We start from the raw sequence: 18,808 nt of genomic DNA, 5'->3' as shown, positions 1-18,808 counted from the left end.
GATTTTTCTGGCCTGCAATGGAGAGAGACATCAAGGAGTATGTGCGCTGCTGCCAGAGATGCGTTCTAGCAAAGACACCAGAGCCAGCGGCTAGAGCCCCGTTAGAGAGCATCAAAACTTGCTCTCCCATGGAGTTGGTGTGTTTGGATTTTTGGACAGCGGAAGACAGTAAGAAGAACTCAGTTGATGTTCTGGTGGTGACTGACCACTTCACTAAACTTGCCCATGCATGGCCATGCAGAAACCAGACAGCCAAGCAAGTAGCTCGTAAACTGTGGGATCATGTCTTCTGTGTCTACGGCTTTGCATCAAGGATCCATACTGATCAAGGCGCAAATTTTGAGAGTGAGCTAATAGCAGAACTGCTTAAGCTCTCCGGTGTCCAAAAGTCAAGAACCACAGCATATCACCCAATGGGGAATGGAGAAACTGAACGCTTCAACAGGACTTTAGGTAGCATGCTCAGGAGTCTGCCCTTGAAAACCAAAGAACATTGGCCTGAACAAATCCAGTCATTAACATTTGCCTACAATGCCACTGTTCACGAGACTACGGGCTATGCTCCATTCTTTCTCATGTTTGGTAGAGTCCCTCGGCTACCAGTGGATGTTATGTTCCGCAATGTTTTGGATGACTCCAGTGTTGTGGATTGCAACAAGTATGTCGAGACTCTGATCACTGGGCTGAAGGAAGCTATGAGTGTTGCCCAAAGGCACACTGACAAGCAACAGAGACGACAAGGTCGGGAGTATGACAAGCGGGTTAAAGGCATCGGTTTGTCCATGGGGGATCGTGTCCTCATCGCCAACAAGGGTGAAAGGGGCCGCCGCAAGTTGGCTGACAAGTGGAACCCCGAGATTTTCACAGTGACTTCAGTCAATCCACAAACTCACACATACATAATCCAAGATCGTTATGGCAGAGTGAAAGTGGTTCACAGGAATCTACTGCTGCAGGTGAATTTCCTGCCATTTGAAATTGATGATTCAGTACACTTCAATGACAGTGATGCTGCAGGGCCTTCAATCAATGTAGATAGAGGAGAGGCCACCCACTCCGGCGATGGACTGGACAGGGAAGACATGGAGGACTCTGGGGAGGAAAGTGCATCCTGGCTGGCAGAGGATTCAAGCGATTACTCCGAACTCTGGACATCGGATGGAAAGTCAGAGCCAGAAGAACCTTGTTTTCTTGAGGAAAATGACCGGGGAAGCACCTCTGAGATTCTGGAGCTGATTCCTTCAAACTCACCTCTGATCAATGATCTAAGGCCAGAGCCACCGTTAGTTACTATGGCCCCTAGCCCAGTGGCAGGTCGCACAAGGGCGGGGAGGGTAGTTAAACCAGTAAAGAGACTAATAGAGTCAACCCACCAGAAGGTGTAAGTTTAACATAGTACAGAGATGATTTAGTACAGGATTTTTTTTTTAAGGCTAAGAATGTAGATATAGTGTAAGAGGCACTATGCATCTAGGGGCAGTTGAAGGCCTGACCAACTTTCACTTGCCCTGAACCCTATGGGTAGCTTTGAGCTGAATTCAGAATTAAGCCTTGAGCTTGGTAGGTTATTTTGTTGTTTTACAAGGTTGGTGAAATTCAGGAGGGGTGAATGTAACAGTTGTTAAAGTACTATGTGAATTTCACCAGGTTCATATATCAATATGTTGTGTTGATTTGTTATGCATGCCTGCATCCTGGGAGAAGGGGAGTGTGTACTTACGTTTTGCCCGGCGTGCTCGTGCTCAAATCATTTTGATGCACTGAGAGAGAAAGAGGCGACGATTCTCAGAACAGATGTGCTCTACAAATGTTTTATTTCCTTTTGGATGCAGATGCAAGATGCAGAGAGTCAGTTCTGCTTGATTAAAACTACCTGATCTCCAAATTCCACGTTTATGGTCTCTATCAACCACACACAACGCAGAGTTACAGCGGTGTAGTATAGCACCGGCTACATTAGCCAGCTTGCCAGCTCAGTGGAGTCTGCCACTAGCACAGTCAGTGTAGTCAGCTCAGCGTTCCCCATTGAGATTGTGTCTGTACCTCGATCTAGGTTGGGCAAAACTAAACATGGCGGTGTTCGCTTTAGCAATCTCACTGGAATAAAGATCTCATCCATTCCTGCCATATCTCAAAATAGGGCTACTTAATGTTAGATCCCTCACTTCCAAGGCAGTAGTAGTCAATGAATGGAGAGATCATGAGCAGATGGGCTCCTGCATTTGCTCAGCATGATTTTACAAAAAGATAGATTTAGAGATAGATTAACTTGGATTTTTCCACAAGGTCATATACAGGATACTACCCTCCACAACATAACCATCACTCCAAATAAAAACTCCAAACTTGCAACCTGATTTTGGACAAAATTACCTGGAAGGATTCCTATTATCAAGGTTCTTATTTCCAAGGACTTTACAGCTAATGCTCTGGCAAACCAACGACTAGCAAACGAAGCACAACAGAAACCTGAAAACACCATCCAACCTGGAACTGAGTGAGTAATGTTTAGTCTGAAGCTACTTTTAAAGCCAAGAAGAATAATACATTACAATTATATATTTTACTTTATAAGGACTGAATGCTATGTTAAGTCGACCAAGCTTGCTAGGACAGAACAGATCCGGTTGCAACTTCAATTAGCACTGAGGTGTGAAGTGAGAGGTGTCAAAGCCCTTGAGCCCAACAATGGCAGGATGTGTTTTCTGTAATGATTTAAGTGATAAATGTTTTACAGCCTGTGTTCGTAGTGGCTGCTCAGTGTAATGACCTGTCCTGATTTGTCAAAACTTTAATGAGCAAGCCATCCTTCATGACCTGGCCTCTGTAAATTGGTATAGAATATAGCATAGCATGATCCACCTCTCTCTGTTGAAGACGCTTGGACCTTATTTTTTTATATTTTCAGTGGTATTTTTAACAAATGCGCCCCCATAAATAAAATGAGAATTAAAAACCCGTTCAGACCCTGGTTCAACTGTGATCTGGCAGAGTTACTCCACCTCAAGAATTCTATTTGGCGAAGGGCTCGGCACACGCATACTCAGACTGACTGGCTCTCATTGAGAAATAAGTGCGCTCAGGCTATCCTGAAGGCCAAAGTTAGCTACTTTAAGGAACAGTTCTCTCTCTCTTTGGGTCTAACCCCAAGAAGTTCTGGAAAACGGTTAAAGACCTGGAGAATAAACCTCCTCCTCACAGCTGCCCATATCCCTTAATGTTGATGATGTAGTTGTTACTGACAAGGAGCACATGGCTGAGCTCTTTAATCACCAGGATTCCTATTTGACTCTAACATTTACTCATCTCCAACCCCTTCTAATGCAACTATCCCCAATGCTCCTCTCACCAACTGTCTTCTCTGTTGGAATCCAGTCCGTCTGCTGGAGAGTATATCGACAGAAAGTCTCTGATTGTGTTCATAATGGATGGTTGTCGCATAGAATAGATGTTTTGGCGGTTGTCGGTATTCTCGTACTAGACTTACGTAATTTCCAGTTGCAGACTAGTAATTATACGTTTCGGATTTGCTCTTATTCTGTCATGATCGATAGTCTCAGAGATTAACCATTTCCAGCCGTGTAGCCAAAACTACAGCTGTATGGCCTCCGTGGCCTGTAGAATTGTAACCATTCCAACGTGGGGACTCTGTCCTGGCATTCTCAGACTTAATGTATTACACCCTGACTACACGCGCGAGCGTTGCAAAATAAATGTAGAAATCTATATTATTAAATGATTGCACCCACAGTGCTCGTGCACGTCAACGAGCATCTGTGTTGCCAAGGGCGAAAATAAAAGTGACGCAGATCATGCTGCAAGTTCTGCCTCTCCCATCTCCTCATTGGTTTATATAAGCAGATACCCACGTGCCATCTCCTCATTGGTTATACCCACGTGGGAGATTGAAAGACGAACTGTGTTGTCAATCATCGTGGTAATACCATGAAAGTTTAGATGCCAATCACCATATAAGTTCAAAGAAAAAAAAGCCTGGAAGGAGGAGAGATGACTAGAAACGATTCGGTTGACTGTTTGTGTGGATTAATTGGCAGAGTAGAGGACCTTGTTTATTTCAGTAAAAATAACTCAATGTTTATATCCCAGGACAAATGAGCTAACAACAGCAAGCTAGCTAAATGGGACAAATTAGCTAGCAAGTGCAAACTAGCTAGCCAAATTGGCATAAATGTTTAATGCTTTTCGACCTGTCCCCAAATTAATGTAATTTGTTCAGAGTTTGTTTTGATATTTAAACCCGCGTGCCGTGATCACGTTTGGTGTGGGGGGACAAAATAAATGTTGCACGATGGCGGACGATCACCACATGCGCGCAGCCGGTATGGGTTCCGTGTTAATGTAAATTTAGTAGGAAGTGGGTTTTATACTCTGTGGAAGAAGGGGCGGTTCCATGACGTCGACTTAATGTCTATGCTCACGTGGGCATGACCACTAATTTGGTTAACTTTATATGAAAACCCATATTTTCTCATTTAGAAGGTTAACATCACATTACATCTTTTCAGAAATAGTTTCATGTTTAATCACATACGTTTCACAATATTTAGATGTAAACCTGACAGCTGGGTACACTTTAAGAGATAACAGTTATGTGTGTTTCCCGTCCTTCATTGGATCACCAAAGGAAACACACTCGTCATGACTGTCCCTTAAGTGTCCACGGACCATTCCCACATTCTCAAAAATAGATTTTATTATAAAAATTATTCAAACTTTTGATTTCCAAGGTTCTCTGTGTTCCACAGTTTACTTTCCAATCTCAAATACTACAGAGCACAAGGGCAGCATATTTTATGACCGAGCATAAAACAGTCGACTTCCCGCTCTCCCCCTCTATGAGAGAGAGCACACTGTACAGTCGCTGCCAAAAGTTTTGAGAATGACACAAATATTAATTTTCACAAAGTTTGCCACTTCAGTGTCTTTAGATATTTTTGTCAGATGTTACTATGAAATACTTAAGTATAATTACAAGCATTTCATAAGTGTCAAAGGCTTTTATTGACAATTACATGAAGTTGATGCAAAGAGTCGATATTTGCAGTGTTGACTCTCTGCAATCCGCCCTGGCATGCTGTCAATTAACTTCTGGGCCACATCCTGACTGATGGCAGCCCATTCTTGCATAATCAATGCTTGGAGTTTGTGGGGTTTTCTTTGTCCATCCGCCTCTTGAGGATTGACCACAAGTTCTCAATGGGATTAAGATCTGGGGAGTTTCCTGGCCATGGACCCAAAATATCGATGTTTTGTTCTCCGATCCACTTAGTTATCACTTTTGCCTTATGGCAAGGTGCTCCATCATGCTGGAAAAGGCCTTATTCGTCACCAAACTGTTCCTGGAGGGTTGGGAGAAGTTGCTCTCGGAGGACGTGTTGGTACCATTCTTTATTCATGGCGGTGTTCTTAGGCAAAATTTTGAGTGAGCCCACTCCCTTGGCTGAGAAGCAACCCCACACATGAATGGTCTCAGGATGCTTTACTGTTGGCATGACACAGGACTGATGGTAGCGCTCACCTTGTCTTCTCCGGACAAGCTTTTTCCGGATGCTCCAAACAATGGGAAAGGGGATTCATCAAAGAAAATGACTTTACCCCAGTCCTAAGCAGTCCAATCCCTGTACCTTTTGCAGAAAATCAGTCTGTCCCTGATGTTTCTCCTGGAGAGAAGTGGCTTCTTTGCTGCCCTTCTTGACACCAGGCCATCCTCCAAAAGTCTTCGCCTCACTGTGCGCGCAGATGCACTCACACCTGCCTGCTGCCATTCCTGAGCAAGCTCTGTACTGGTGGTGCCCCGATCCAGCAGCTGAATCAACTTTAGGAGACGGTCCTGGCGCTTGCTGGACTTTCTTGGGCGCCCTGAAGCCTTCGTCACAACAATTGAACCGCTCTCCTTGACGTTCCTGATGATCCGATAAATGGTTGATTTAGGTGCAGTCTCTCTGGCAGCAATATCCTTGCCTGTGAAGCCCTTTTTGTGCAAAGCAATGATGACGGCACAGGTACGTGTTTCCTTGCAGGTAACCATGGATGACAGAGGAAGAACAATGATTCCAAACACCACCCTCCTTTTGAAGCTTCCAGTCTGTTATTCAAACTCAATCAGCATGACAGAGTGATCTCCAGCCTTGTCCTCGTCAACACTCACACCTGTGTTAACGAGAGAATCACTGACATGATGTCAGCTGGTCCTTTTGTGGCAGGGCTGAAATGCAGTGGAAATGTTTTGGGGGATTCAGTTAATTTGCATGGCAAAGAGGGACTTTGCAATTCATCTGATCACTCTTCATAACATTCTGGAGTATAATGCAAATTGCCATCATACAAACTGAGGCAGCAGACTTTGAAACAAATAATAATTTTCACATTCTTAAAATTCTCTACAGTCGTGGCCAGATCATCACAGGAGAGTTGACACCTCCAATTACCACAATGATAATGTAACTGTTCACATCCCTGACATTGCTTTCCCAGACATTATGTGTGCGCTGTGCATGTTTCAGCCATTGGAGTCAGTGGAGTAGTAGACAATACCGGGCCACTGTGGAAGTCCATTGATTGCCAAAAGTTACCAATTGCATAGGAAAGACGTAATCATAAAGGCTCAACCTGAAAAATATATACTTTTCTGATAATAAATTAATAGCCTATGGCCAAGGCTATTTCCAACCCGAGTTAAGCGCGAGTAAATGGAACAGAGTTACATTTTTATGCACTTTTCTCCTTATGCGTATTCTGATCTTGAACTTGAGCATGAACATAGCATGCTATTCACCCACTATTTGTTTGGGATGGAAATCTTAAAAATGAAGGTGTGGCAGAGACACACCTCTAAGACGTATTCTGACCTTGACTTAATTCCCTCGTAATTCCACCACCTTTACGAGTGAGGAAACCATGAATGATAACTTTTGGACATCAGAAGAGGGATTACTCACCGAGGACTGGAAGAAACGTTTTCCTTTAACGAATCCGACGAGAAGGATATCCTGCTTTCACTGGAACTGGCCCAGATCCATGGTTTTTGCGTGAAAAGACGCAGGAAAAGCGGGCCGCAGATCGGGCAGCCTTATGAGAATCCATAGGCAAGCAAGTAAACTCCCACAGCAATCCGTTCTTCTTACTAACGTGCAATCATTGGAAAATACAATTGATGACCTATGATTAAGATTATCCTACCAATGGGACATTAAAAACTGTAACATCTTATGTTTCACCGAGACACGGCTGAACGACAATACGGACAGTATAGAGCTAGCGGGATTTTCCATGCACTGGCAGAACAGAGACGTTACCTCTGGTAAAACGAGGGGTGGGGGTGTGTGTCTATTTGTCAGTAAGCTGGTGCGTGATGTCTAACATTAAAGAAGTCTCGAGGTATTGCTCGCTTGTGGTAGAGTACCTTATGATAAGCTGTAGACCACACTATCTAGAGAGTTCTCATCTATATTATTCGTAGCCGTCTATTTACCGCCACAGAACGAAGCTGGCACTAAGACCGCTCTCAACCAACTTGATATGACAATTGAGACACACAACACACTTGAGGCCATGCTTAATTTTATTCAATGCAAAAGAGAAACAAAACAAACCTACAATGTTCAGCAATATGTTGAATGACACCAGACGGTCTGATAAACAAAATGGAAGCAATGCTTCATCAGGAGGATGGACAGACTAATTTACGGCAACACTGTACAATGTCCACTCATTTATAAATAAATAGCCATTAATCTTAGCCTTAAACGGCCTAATAAGACAACTGTAACAGTAGTCCCATAGCAATATCATTTTCTACAAAATTCCAGAGACACATAACTTCTCTTTTGGTAATTCTATAAATATACCCCAATGAAAAACAAACACCAATGTTTGAATCGTATAGGGTGTGGGGAGTACTGTATGTTTGTGATATCTTCATCCTTTAATCCCCAACCTACACAAGTTGTTGCTCGACGAGGCTACTTTAATAGACAAAAGGAAAGTGTTGACGCTGGTGGGAGACAGTAAGAAGCCTCTACCCGTATTGGAGTGACAAACTTTGCCACATTCTGCCTTCAGTCAGCTATTAGAGGAGGGAAAAAATATTTGCCTTACAGAACATCAGTCTGGTCTCCATGTGTGCAGTAGATGTGGGGTCTCTAAAATGTACCAAATGAGTGTGGCATCTACCACAACATGTGATACATAATTGTCTTGAAATACTTAAATGCAAATGAAATAAATCAGTATTTTTCTATACCTGATAAGTATGCAAAATAATACAAGCTGTGTGTTAATCTCACTGTCAAGCAGTATCCTATAAACAAACTTTTGACAAGGAATTTGACATTGAGAATTTAAAAAAAGATACAATTCTGAAAACATTTTTGACTGAACTAAAACGGAATCAACAATAATTACTGTTTATGGTAAAATTCATGTAATGGTCCTAACTAGGGCTGTAGTCCATTTTCATAGTCCAAAGTATAAATCACAATCCTTAATAACATTAAATTGTTCTATATCATAAGTTTATATCCATAGTTAAGAAACTTCATTTACAGACAGACATTTCACCAAATCTGGTCAATTTTGTGACAATTGAAAGGAGGTAACGTACAAACATATGTTTATTTTTAGTTCACAAACCTGCTGTGAACACACAGCATTAAGAAAGTACAGTGTGGTTTAAGATGTGTTCTTTAAAACACATTTTTCAAATGGTGGGATAAGCTGGAAAAAAACAACAACACTTGGCCTAGTCGTGCAATGTATTGGGTGGCTAACACTAGCTGTGTGCTTGTTGGTTTTTTTGCTCTTGTTTTTTGGCCCTCAATGTTGTGTGTAGCTTATGCAGACTTATTAGCTTGCATTTGAACCTAAAACATGGAAAAAGCGTTGTCACCTCAGAATACAGCATACAAAAGTCTCTGAGCTGATTGCACTAGGTTTACAATCAGCTCATTGCACTGACATACAAAAACAAAACAAGCGTAAGGCCACACATTTGAACAGATAAGCAACATTCTGTCTATACAGATGAGTAACATTCAGTGCTTCAGTGTGCCAAATAAAACATATGGCATTCATATCTTTTATTTTTTGTCTCTCTTTTGGCATATACAAAACCACATACACATTGCTGTAATAAAATGGCTAAAACCAGACAATCTCTTGTACTAAACACATCAGTGATATCCATTTACAACTCTTAACTAAATAGTGTTTTACATTCCAGTTGTGCATATCTTTAACTGAGTCCCCATGTCCAGTTTGAAATTTTAAAGGAAAATGAACAGGAATGAAAAGAGATAACAAAACAACACAAACAGAAGTATGCATTCATCTAACTGGCATTGCAGGTGCTGAATCCTCATGGATATGTACAGTGAAGTGCAAATTGAATGTGGACTGTTCCATTTGAAGGGAAATGGTGGGGGTGGCTGGGAGTGTACAGGAAGATCCATTAGGGCTTGGCAGGTACCACTTTCTTCGGGGTGGCTGGTTTCTTGGTTTGCCACAGGTGGCCGTGGATCGTGATGGCGTCCACGCTCGCAGACATGGTCTTGGCGGGGATCTGGCTGAACTGCTTCCTGTCTGAATTGTACTTGTAGAGGCCCTCAATCATCTTACGGGTGATCCGATTGGGCCCAATGCCGGTAAGCTTGGTGGCCTCGTCCGTCTCGGGGCAGTACGTGTACAGTGAACGGAATTGGCAACCACCATCCCGGAACAACACCAAAAAGTTGTTGGCCTCGGATTTCTCCATTTCCTGCAAAAAGGGAGCAAAGAAATTATCATTGTCCTCATACAGCATAGTAGAAGACAACAGACATGTCTAGCTGTCATCAAGGAAAGGGGTGGCTACTTTGAAGAAATATATTTTGATTTGTTTAACACTTTTATGGTTACTACATGATTCCATATGTGTTATTTGATAGTTTTGATGTCCACTATTATTCTACAATGTAGAAAATAGTAAAAATAAAGAAAAACCCTTGAATGAGTAGGTGTCCAAACCTTTGACTGGCACTCAGTGGTGTTAAGTCATTTTTGGGGGTATCTGTACTTTACTTTACTATTTATATTTTTGACAACTTTTACTTTTACTCCATACATTTCCCCTGACACCCAAAAGTACTCGTTACATTTTGAATGCTTAACAGGACTGGAAATTGATCCAATTCATGCACTTATCAAAAGAACATCCCTGGTCACCCCTACTGCCCCTGACTATCCATAAAATAAAAAAACAAGAAAACGTTGCCGTCTGGTTTGTCTAATATAAGGATTTTTAAATGATTTATACTTTTACTTTTGATACTTAAGTATATTTTTAAAATTGACATTTACTTTTGATATTATGTATCTTTAAAATGAAATACTTTTAGACTTTTACTCAAGTAGTATTTTACTGGGTGACTTTCACTTTTACTTGTCATTTTCTATTACGGTATCTTTACTTTTACTCAAGTATGGCAATTGGGTACTTTTTCCACCACTACTGGTACTGTATACAAATATATTTACAAAAAAATATATGGGGGATTGGAAATGATGCAGCCAATTACAATAATGGAAGCTACAATCTATAAGCAATATTAAAGCTTATCTACACCCCAAAAAATAAAATGTAAACACATTCCTAATAAACATCACCATAATCAAATTAATATAATGTTAAGAAATGATTCATCTGAGATGTTATTACATTGTATTGAAGAGCTACCAACACCGTAGAAATAGAATGACTAGATTGTAGAGAACACATTACCTCTAGGATCTTGTTCTTCTGGCCTTCGTTGACCTTGCCTGCCAGGCAGCAGTGGGCCAGTGCGTTCTGAATGATATGCTTATTCGATTTGGAACTTGGCTCCTTGTACAATTTGGGTCCTGTGCACACAAGGGGAAGATTATCAGTCATCATAGCAACCATTCTATCTGGGGCCTCTGACTTGTCCCAGCAGTTTGTCAATAAATAATTTATAGGCATTATCTTAACATTACTCATCATGTAATCTTAAGACCAAGGGCCCTCTACGTTATCATCATCTCGCTCCTCTGTTTTGTTTGTCTCAAGTCAAAAACATAATAATTAATGCTGACCAATCATGGCATTAGATTCAACATGTTACCCAACCAATGTGCAGTGACAAAAACATAAACTGAAGCTGTTAGTGGTACTTCCAACTTTGAAAGGGTCTCTTTGTAAAATGCATCCCCCTGGTGGAAACTAGGCGAATTGCAACAACAGCCTGAACTAAAACAACTCTTCCCCCACCATAAAGCGGCAATATGTAACATTTTTTGGCGACCAACCAAACTCACATAGAAATGTGAGTTATAGATCTGCCATTCTCATTGAAAGCAAGTCTAAGAAGCGGTAGATCTGTTCAATGTGCAGCAGTTCTATGATTTCTGTTCTTACTTTCAGTTTGTACACCAGCTTCAAACAGCTGAAAATACAACATTTTTGGTTTGGTCTACAAACTATATTTGCTTGTTTTGTCACAAACTGAAATTAGAGGAACTATTAGAATTTTAGCAACCAGGAAATGGCAGACCAATTTCTGCATAGTGCATTTTTAAGTTTAGCTTTGCATCATTTTACTTTTGGTTTAGCACACCAGTTTCAAACAGCTGACAATACAATATGTTTGCTTATTGAAAATATATTTCACATCGGTTTAGATGGTACAATGATTCTCTACACTGCTTGTTTTTCCTCACATAAACTGAAATTAGGTGAACATTATAGCATTTTAGCAACCAGGTACTGGCAAGGCAATTGCAGGGGGTCTATACTTGCAAACATCAGAAAAGGTTTAAGTTTAAAATGTGCTTCAGCCGATTAAAATCGTCGACCTATTTGCGTGTGATAAAACGCTACATGTTAGCTGTTCCCATTAGATAACCTGGCACATTTAGCCCTATGCTAACCTGACCAGCTGGCCGTGATTGACCACTTGTTCATAAAATCAAAGACGGTCAAAGATCATACCTCCAAGAAATGCGAACCATTACAAGTACTGTAACAGGGGAGATCTTAAGGGTATGATCTTTCACAGTATTCACGATTCATTCAGGATTATCCGTAATCATGGTAGCATCCACATTAATTTAGAAGTGTTTAGAAACATATTCTAATCTTATTTACAATAAAGGTGACTCCAAAATGACACAATACATGATTTACCATACTGAATAGCATATTAATGGGCACAAGATAATCTGTAACACAACCAAAACTAATTGCAAATGCATCCAACAACTTTGGAGAGTCAAAAACTCGGTGTAGTCATTGTGTGATAGGAATATGGGACAAAATACTACACTTTTGACAAAATACTACACAATTTAGCCGCTTACCTTTTACCAGTCATTGTCTTTCAAAAGAGATATTGAATTGTGTTTGGTTGTCAATGTAACCAGGAGCGTTTTATGCACCCATTATTTAAGAGGCAACATGAAGTACGTATGGATGGATGGGGGGTGATCCGGAGTGGGGCTGATGTTGGAGAAGGGGGGCTGATGTTGGCAAATGTAGAATTTTTCAAACACCTGAAACAACTTTTCCTTGCAATCTAGAGCCATATTATTATGCTTAAAAAAAAAAGACAAATCTGAGGGGGAACATGCCCTTCCCCCCCCCTTATGGGCATGATGCCTCTGAACATAACCAAATATCAACAAAGAATATAACTAAATATAGACAAACTGGAATTAAATCCAGAGTAAATCTGTGGCACAGATGGAACTATGCAAGCAGAAGATACATCTCCTTCAAATCTTGCTATTTGGTTGCGGTGACAACAAAACACATTTCAATATCACTTAATATCATTTAACTTTGAAATCAACCAGAGCTTGAAATCCTAGGTCTATTTATTGTCTATTTTTAGTTTAATTCTAGGGTTAATTGAAACAATAGTTGTTGATGACGTTGTAATTGCTATATAGGCCTAAATAGTATAATTAATGATATATAAGTGATAAAGTACGGTCACATTTAATTTGCTCTGTAAAACCTACCCTTTGGAAGGACTTCGATAGCAGCAGTGAATACATTTAGTTTTTAAGTGGAGATCTCTCAACAATCATTCTCACCATAGTACATTGGTAATAGTCAGTGACAAATTTTATAGCGAAGCAGGGCTTGATTAAACCCCATTGGGTAACGTGTATTCTGTTGTGTATTCTGTTGAGTGTGGAATGTACAGTGTCTATTTTGTATACAGCAGTACTGTGTCTCTAAGACAATTTCCCCTCACGGACATTAGTTAATCCTATATCCTAGCCTACATAAAAGCAGTTTAGATTAATGAACTGGACCCAAATCAGATATCTTAAAAGCATGAAGTACACTCAGTTAGCAAAGCCAATCATGAAGAATTATAATACAGCTAATACAAATGATCCAATAATGTGCCACTGGTGTGTGTAATGAGTTGATCACCCACCGGTGTACTCTGTGTTAGATTTAACAGACGAGGTGGTGGAACCGTTCTCCCAATCGTCCTCCCCATTCCGGCTCCCAGATCGACAAGGGGACAGAAAACCATCTGCAGAATCAGGCCTGACACACACACACACACACACGAGAGAGAGAGAGACACACAGAGACACCAACACAAGCACTTAGGTCACCTCTCTCCACAGGTATTTCCTTTTCAAAGGTCAGCTTTGTTACCACATATAGAATGATGTAAGAACTTCTCGCTTGCCATGGGAAAACTGTACAAGCTATTTGTGTGCACAGTACAAACAGTGTGTACCCAAGTCATTTGAACATCGCTAACAGGGATTGGCTTTGGCTACTGCGGTCCTTTGCTTATCGAAACCTTAAGTTCAAGTTCTCTAAAGGGCTTTTCAAACAACTGAACCAAACCAAGCTGTACTGAGCTGGCCTGACTACCCATCCACCATAGTTGCTGGAACCATACTGAAAAGGACCATGTGTAAACAAAATATCTGAGCCAGCACAGTTTGGTTCGGGTTGGAACAATAGCGTGAAAAGGGTATATCTTTACTCTCATACAAGCATGGGCAGCAGTGAAGCAATGTGATGCAATCAAGTGTTCTTGAGGGATAGATATTACAAGCGCCTATATCACGAAGCATCTTATCTAGGTACACTTAGCATAGGGAAGAGGTTAAGAAGCAGTAGGAATATAGGCAGTGACAATGTGACATAGGGAAACAGAACAATGCTGTTTATTGTTCTGTGTAATGCATTGGGGAAAAATGCATTTACGCAGGGGTTGATGCTGAGATCTCTGTCACATTGAAGGATGTTGGTGGGACCATGAAGCATCACATGGATCGTGTTCATTAGACACCAAATGGATAAAAATGGACTAAAACAGGAGGGACTACCTGGACTTTCCAATAAGAAACACATATTTTAGTTTTCTGTTACAAAATGTTTTCCTTTGCGTGTCCTAATGAACAGGACCCTTGACTTGGTATTGGCCCAGTGTCTTAAGAATTCCCATAAGGACTCTCATTCTTATGCTACAGAAGCTGGGACAGTGAGGTGGATTCAGAGTTAAACTACTACACAGGAACTAACCTTCTCCTTCTCAGTTTAGGAGAGCTCAGAAAGAAGCACAGGCTGCCAGAATGTAAGCTAGCACTTCTGACAGTTCCAAAACATTAGTGGTCAAAGAGAGTAGGTAGGAAAAAAGAGTGTAGAGAATACAGAAATGTTAGGTTAAAAGCCGTTGGCTAGAGAGAGGGTTAAAAAGCAGGTCAGAAGTGATACTCAAGTTCAATGAAACAGAGTATGAATAAACATTTTGGGACATTTTTCAAACTTTAACTTAGGTAGAATTTTCACTTGTCCCATTGACATCAATGCATGACTAAGTGAAAATGAAACTTAAGTCAAAGTTAGGATTCACCCCTTAAAGTAGAATACATGCTAAGAGGAAATTCAACTAGGAATATGCAGAAATGTGTTTCATATACTGTTAATATGAAGGAATCTCACCTTGGTGTTCTCTTCTCAGAGTGCACACTGTCGCTGTCTCCCAGGTTGAGCGAGGCCAGAGACAAGCTGGAGACTGAAAAAACACGAGGTCGTGAACCTGGATGTGAAACAAGTTTTGCACAAGATGGGACAACACCGTTACACCACGATCACAACACAGTCCGTCCACAGTATTTTGTGCCCACCTTGTCAAAGCTATCTGCAGCATCATTTGATGTTTACAAACACACACATATCTCTGTATGGCTCCTTAAATTTGGCAGGATTTTGATTTTGAGTTCACTTTCTTAGTCAAAGAATGATGATGGATGCCATGGAAACCATACAGAGTCCCACATAGCATAATGAGATGTCCTTGCCAGATTATCAGAGATCGATTCAAGCCTCACATTATCATTACAAGATCAAATTGGTTGAATTGGTTTGGCAAAGCGGTTAAGAAATCAGGCAGGGTTAGCTACTGGATTGTAAAGAAGTTGCTTTCATAATGAAGCAATTTCTTAATAGTACTAGTTGGCATGCAGATCTCAACCAGAACTAGTACACTCTCTAGTCTACCATAAGAAGCCACACTGAGCTGCAGAGAAACAGTGTTTTATTGCAGATGGCACAAAGCTAGCTGTGGTGCCAGATGGGTGGCACTTGGGCAGACACGGCACACCAACACGACACAGACGGTGAGCCCTGAGAGTGGCTGTCTCCATGGTTACCTGCCACCCTGGTCGGGGTTCTGGGGGAGTCCATGCTGTCCCGGTGGATGGACTTGGGCCGGGCTCTCCTCTGTTTGGAGCCGGCCAGCCGCAGCTTCATCACTGTGTCCATGTCCTCCATGAGCTTGAGCTGCTTCCTCCTCATGTACTCCTGCTTGATGAACTCCCGGCGGGCCTTCTCCTCCTCCTTCCTCACGTGCTCCTCCTCTGCTTTCACTCTGAAAGGAGAAATAGATGATGACCAAGAATCAAGAACATGTAAAACTATGACCGGGACACAATCATACATAGACAATGGTATGCAATTGATCAAAGTATTTGAATATTGATTGATGCACATTACCAGACAATCAGTAGTAATGTACTTTGATCAATTGCATTAGCAATTCATGCTTCTACACCTGCATTGCTTGCTGTTTGGGGTTTTAGGCTGGGTTTCTGTACAGCACTTTGTGACATCAGCTGATGTAAGAAGGGCTTTATAAATACATTTGATTGATTGATTGATGTACTTTGACAAATACAATTTGATTGACTAACGTCAAACAACATGATACTATGTGTGAGGGGCTTTAAAAACAGCTCAAGTGTGAGTCTTTGTATGTGGGTGTGAGTATGTGCATGCTTGTGCATGATTGTAGTGGAAGGGAATACAGACCGTGCCTCCTCCTTCTTCTGCTCTAGCTCCGCCTCCTGCTGCAGCTTCTTCTGCTGCGTCTCCTTCTCCCTCCTCAGCCTCTTCTCCACAAGAGCAGCCCTCTTCTGAGCCATGTTGCTCTCCCCCTTACCGTCATCCTGGGGACAGGTACACACAGTAGTGGTGTTCTTTCATAACCAGTGGTGTACAGTTACAGGAACTCTCAGGACTTCCCTGGTTAATGTGAGATGTTATTTCTTCTGGTACATTTAAAGGGGCAGCTGCACAGACCAAGATTATACCTACCACTCAGGACTTGAAAGCAGTTTTAGTGGAGACTTATCGCTGAACATGCTAGCACTTTCAATAGACTATTAATTGAACATGCTTTTTAGTCTAAGAGTAGGCCGCCCTAGGCAGAGGCCCCTTGCTGGGTGTATTTCCTAAGTAATTACAACTAAACAGGGAGCGATGCTCTCTTTAATAGCAATACGCCTCTACTGACGACTATTTCTTACTATGGCACACAAGATCCAATACCATGTGCAAAATCTGATCATTTGATCTGAATGCTGAAAATTGCATGTGAACCTCATCACAACTATCCTACAACGAGCTCAACATCTCTACGAACCCACTTCTCAGCAGCTGCATCTGAATTATTCACAATCTCCAGTTTCCTGACCTAGATAAAGGCACAGACAACTGTAGCTAGCTAGATACCCTCCCCAGAACAGGAAAGACCAAGTTGTCCTCGGCTTGACCTATTTAAAAAATCATTCATCTCATATTATAAACAGAGTATTTCCTTCCAATAAACAAAGCACAGGATTTTTCAATTACATTAGACAATAGTCATTTTTGGCGGCCAAATATCCAGAATCTGACATTTACACACTAATGTAACAGTTATTGTTTTGGAGATTATTCCCAAACATAAAAAGGTCCCGAACAGTCAAAAAAGTGGTCTCTTGGAACAACTTACACCGGGTTAAGCCGCCTTAAAATTGCTGTACTGAATGAAATATTACCACTACCATGTCTATTTTTATTTACCAAACATAATTCAACATAATCGCAATAGCTTCTTTTTTTTCCGATTACAGGCTCAAAATGGCTAGAAACAAAGACCTTTTTTCTGAAACTTGTCAACTTATTGTTCTGAGAAATGAAGGCTACTCCATGCGAGAAATTGCCAAGAAACTGAAGATCTCGTTACAACGCTGTGTACTACTCCCTTCCCTGCCTCTAACCAGAATAGAAAGAGGAGTGGGAGGCCCAGTGCACAACTGAGCAAGAGGACAAGTACATTACAGTGTCTAGTTTGAGAAACAGACGCCTCACATGTACTCAACTGGCAGCTTCATTAAATAGTACCAGCAAAACACCAGTCTCAACATCAACAGCAACATCAACAGTTCCTCTGTCCAGTGTCTGTGTTCTTTTGGCCATCTTAATCTTTTCTTTTTATTGGCCAGTCTGAGATATGGCTTTTTCTTTGCAACTCTGCCTAGAAGACCAGCATCCTGGAGTCGCCTCTTCACTATTGACGTTAAGACTGGTGTTTTGCTGGTACTATTTAATGAAGCTGCCAGTTGATGACTTGTGAGGTGTCTGTTTCTCAAAATAGACACTCTAATGTCCTCTTGCTCAGTTGTGCACCGGGGCCTCCCACTCTTTCTATTCTGGTTAGAGCCCGTTTGCACTGTTCTTTGAAGGGAGTAATACACAGCGTTGTACGAGATCTTCAGTTTCTTGGCAATTTCTCGCATGGAATAGCCTTCATTTCGCAGAACAAGAATATACTGACGATTTTCAGAAGAAAGTTCTTTGTTTCTGGCCATTTTGAGCCTGTAATCGAACCCACAAATGCTGATGCTCCAGATACTCAACTAGTCTAAAGAAGGCCAGTTTTATTGCTTATTTAATCAACACCACAGTTTTCAGCTGTGCTAACATAATTGCAAAAGGGTTTTCTAATGATCAATTAGCCTGTAAATTATAAACTTGGATTAGCTAACACAACGTGCCATTGGAACACAGGAGTGATGGTTGCTGATAATGGGCCTCGGTACTCCTATGTAGATATTCTATAGAAAATCTGCAGTTTCCAGCTACAATAGTCATTTACCACATTAACAATGTCTACCCTGTATTTCTTATCAATTTGATGTTGTTTTAATGGACAAAAATGTTGCTTTTCTTTAAAAAACAAGGACATTTCTAAGTGACCCCAAACTTTTGAACGGAAGTATAGGTATTTTCAAAGAACCGTCAGTCAAGGTAAGCTTGACTCAGTCTAATAGCTCCCCGCCCACTGTCTTTTCAGACTTCCTGGTAGTTTGACATGAGAGAAAAAGTACTTTTTCTAAAATGTTGAGTATTTATATATCGGGAAGAAATATTATGGGTGATGTTTTAGTCACTCAAAATGCTTATTTACATGGGAATCAGAATGATTGTTCG

General features: G+C 41.1%; 1 protein-coding gene across 6 annotated transcripts in view; it reads right to left on the bottom strand.

Annotated features, from left to right (window-relative positions):
* Positions 1-7,564: 7,564 nt before the first annotated feature.
* camsap2a (calmodulin regulated spectrin-associated protein family, member 2a) overlaps positions 7,565-18,808 on the bottom strand; it is a 78,513-nt gene continuing 67,269 nt past the window's right edge. For 3 of the 6 annotated variants that reach the window (XM_090235130.1, XM_090235129.1, XM_090235132.1), the window contains 7 exons: positions 16,364-16,500; positions 15,706-15,923; positions 14,996-15,092; positions 14,576-14,641; positions 13,464-13,579; positions 10,778-10,896; positions 7,565-9,775 (listed from right to left, as the gene is read on the bottom strand). In XM_090235130.1, coding sequence (XP_090091256.1) covers positions 9,470-9,775; positions 10,778-10,896; positions 13,464-13,579; positions 14,576-14,641; positions 14,996-15,092; positions 15,706-15,923; positions 16,364-16,500 — 1,059 coding nt within the window. In that variant the 3' untranslated portion in view covers positions 7,565-9,469. The remainder of the gene's footprint in view (positions 9,776-10,777; positions 10,897-13,463; positions 13,580-14,575; positions 14,642-14,995; positions 15,093-15,705; positions 15,924-16,363; positions 16,501-18,808) is intronic. The other 3 variants (XM_090235131.1, XM_021603256.3, XM_090235133.1) reach the window with 3 other exon arrangements.

Source organism: Oncorhynchus mykiss, chromosome 5, assembly GCF_057628025.1.
Source record: "Oncorhynchus mykiss isolate SJ-2025 chromosome 5, ASM5762802v1, whole genome shotgun sequence".
NCBI lineage: Eukaryota > Metazoa > Chordata > Actinopteri > Salmoniformes > Salmonidae > Oncorhynchus > Oncorhynchus mykiss.
This window is presented reverse-complemented; position numbering and strand designations above follow the sequence as displayed.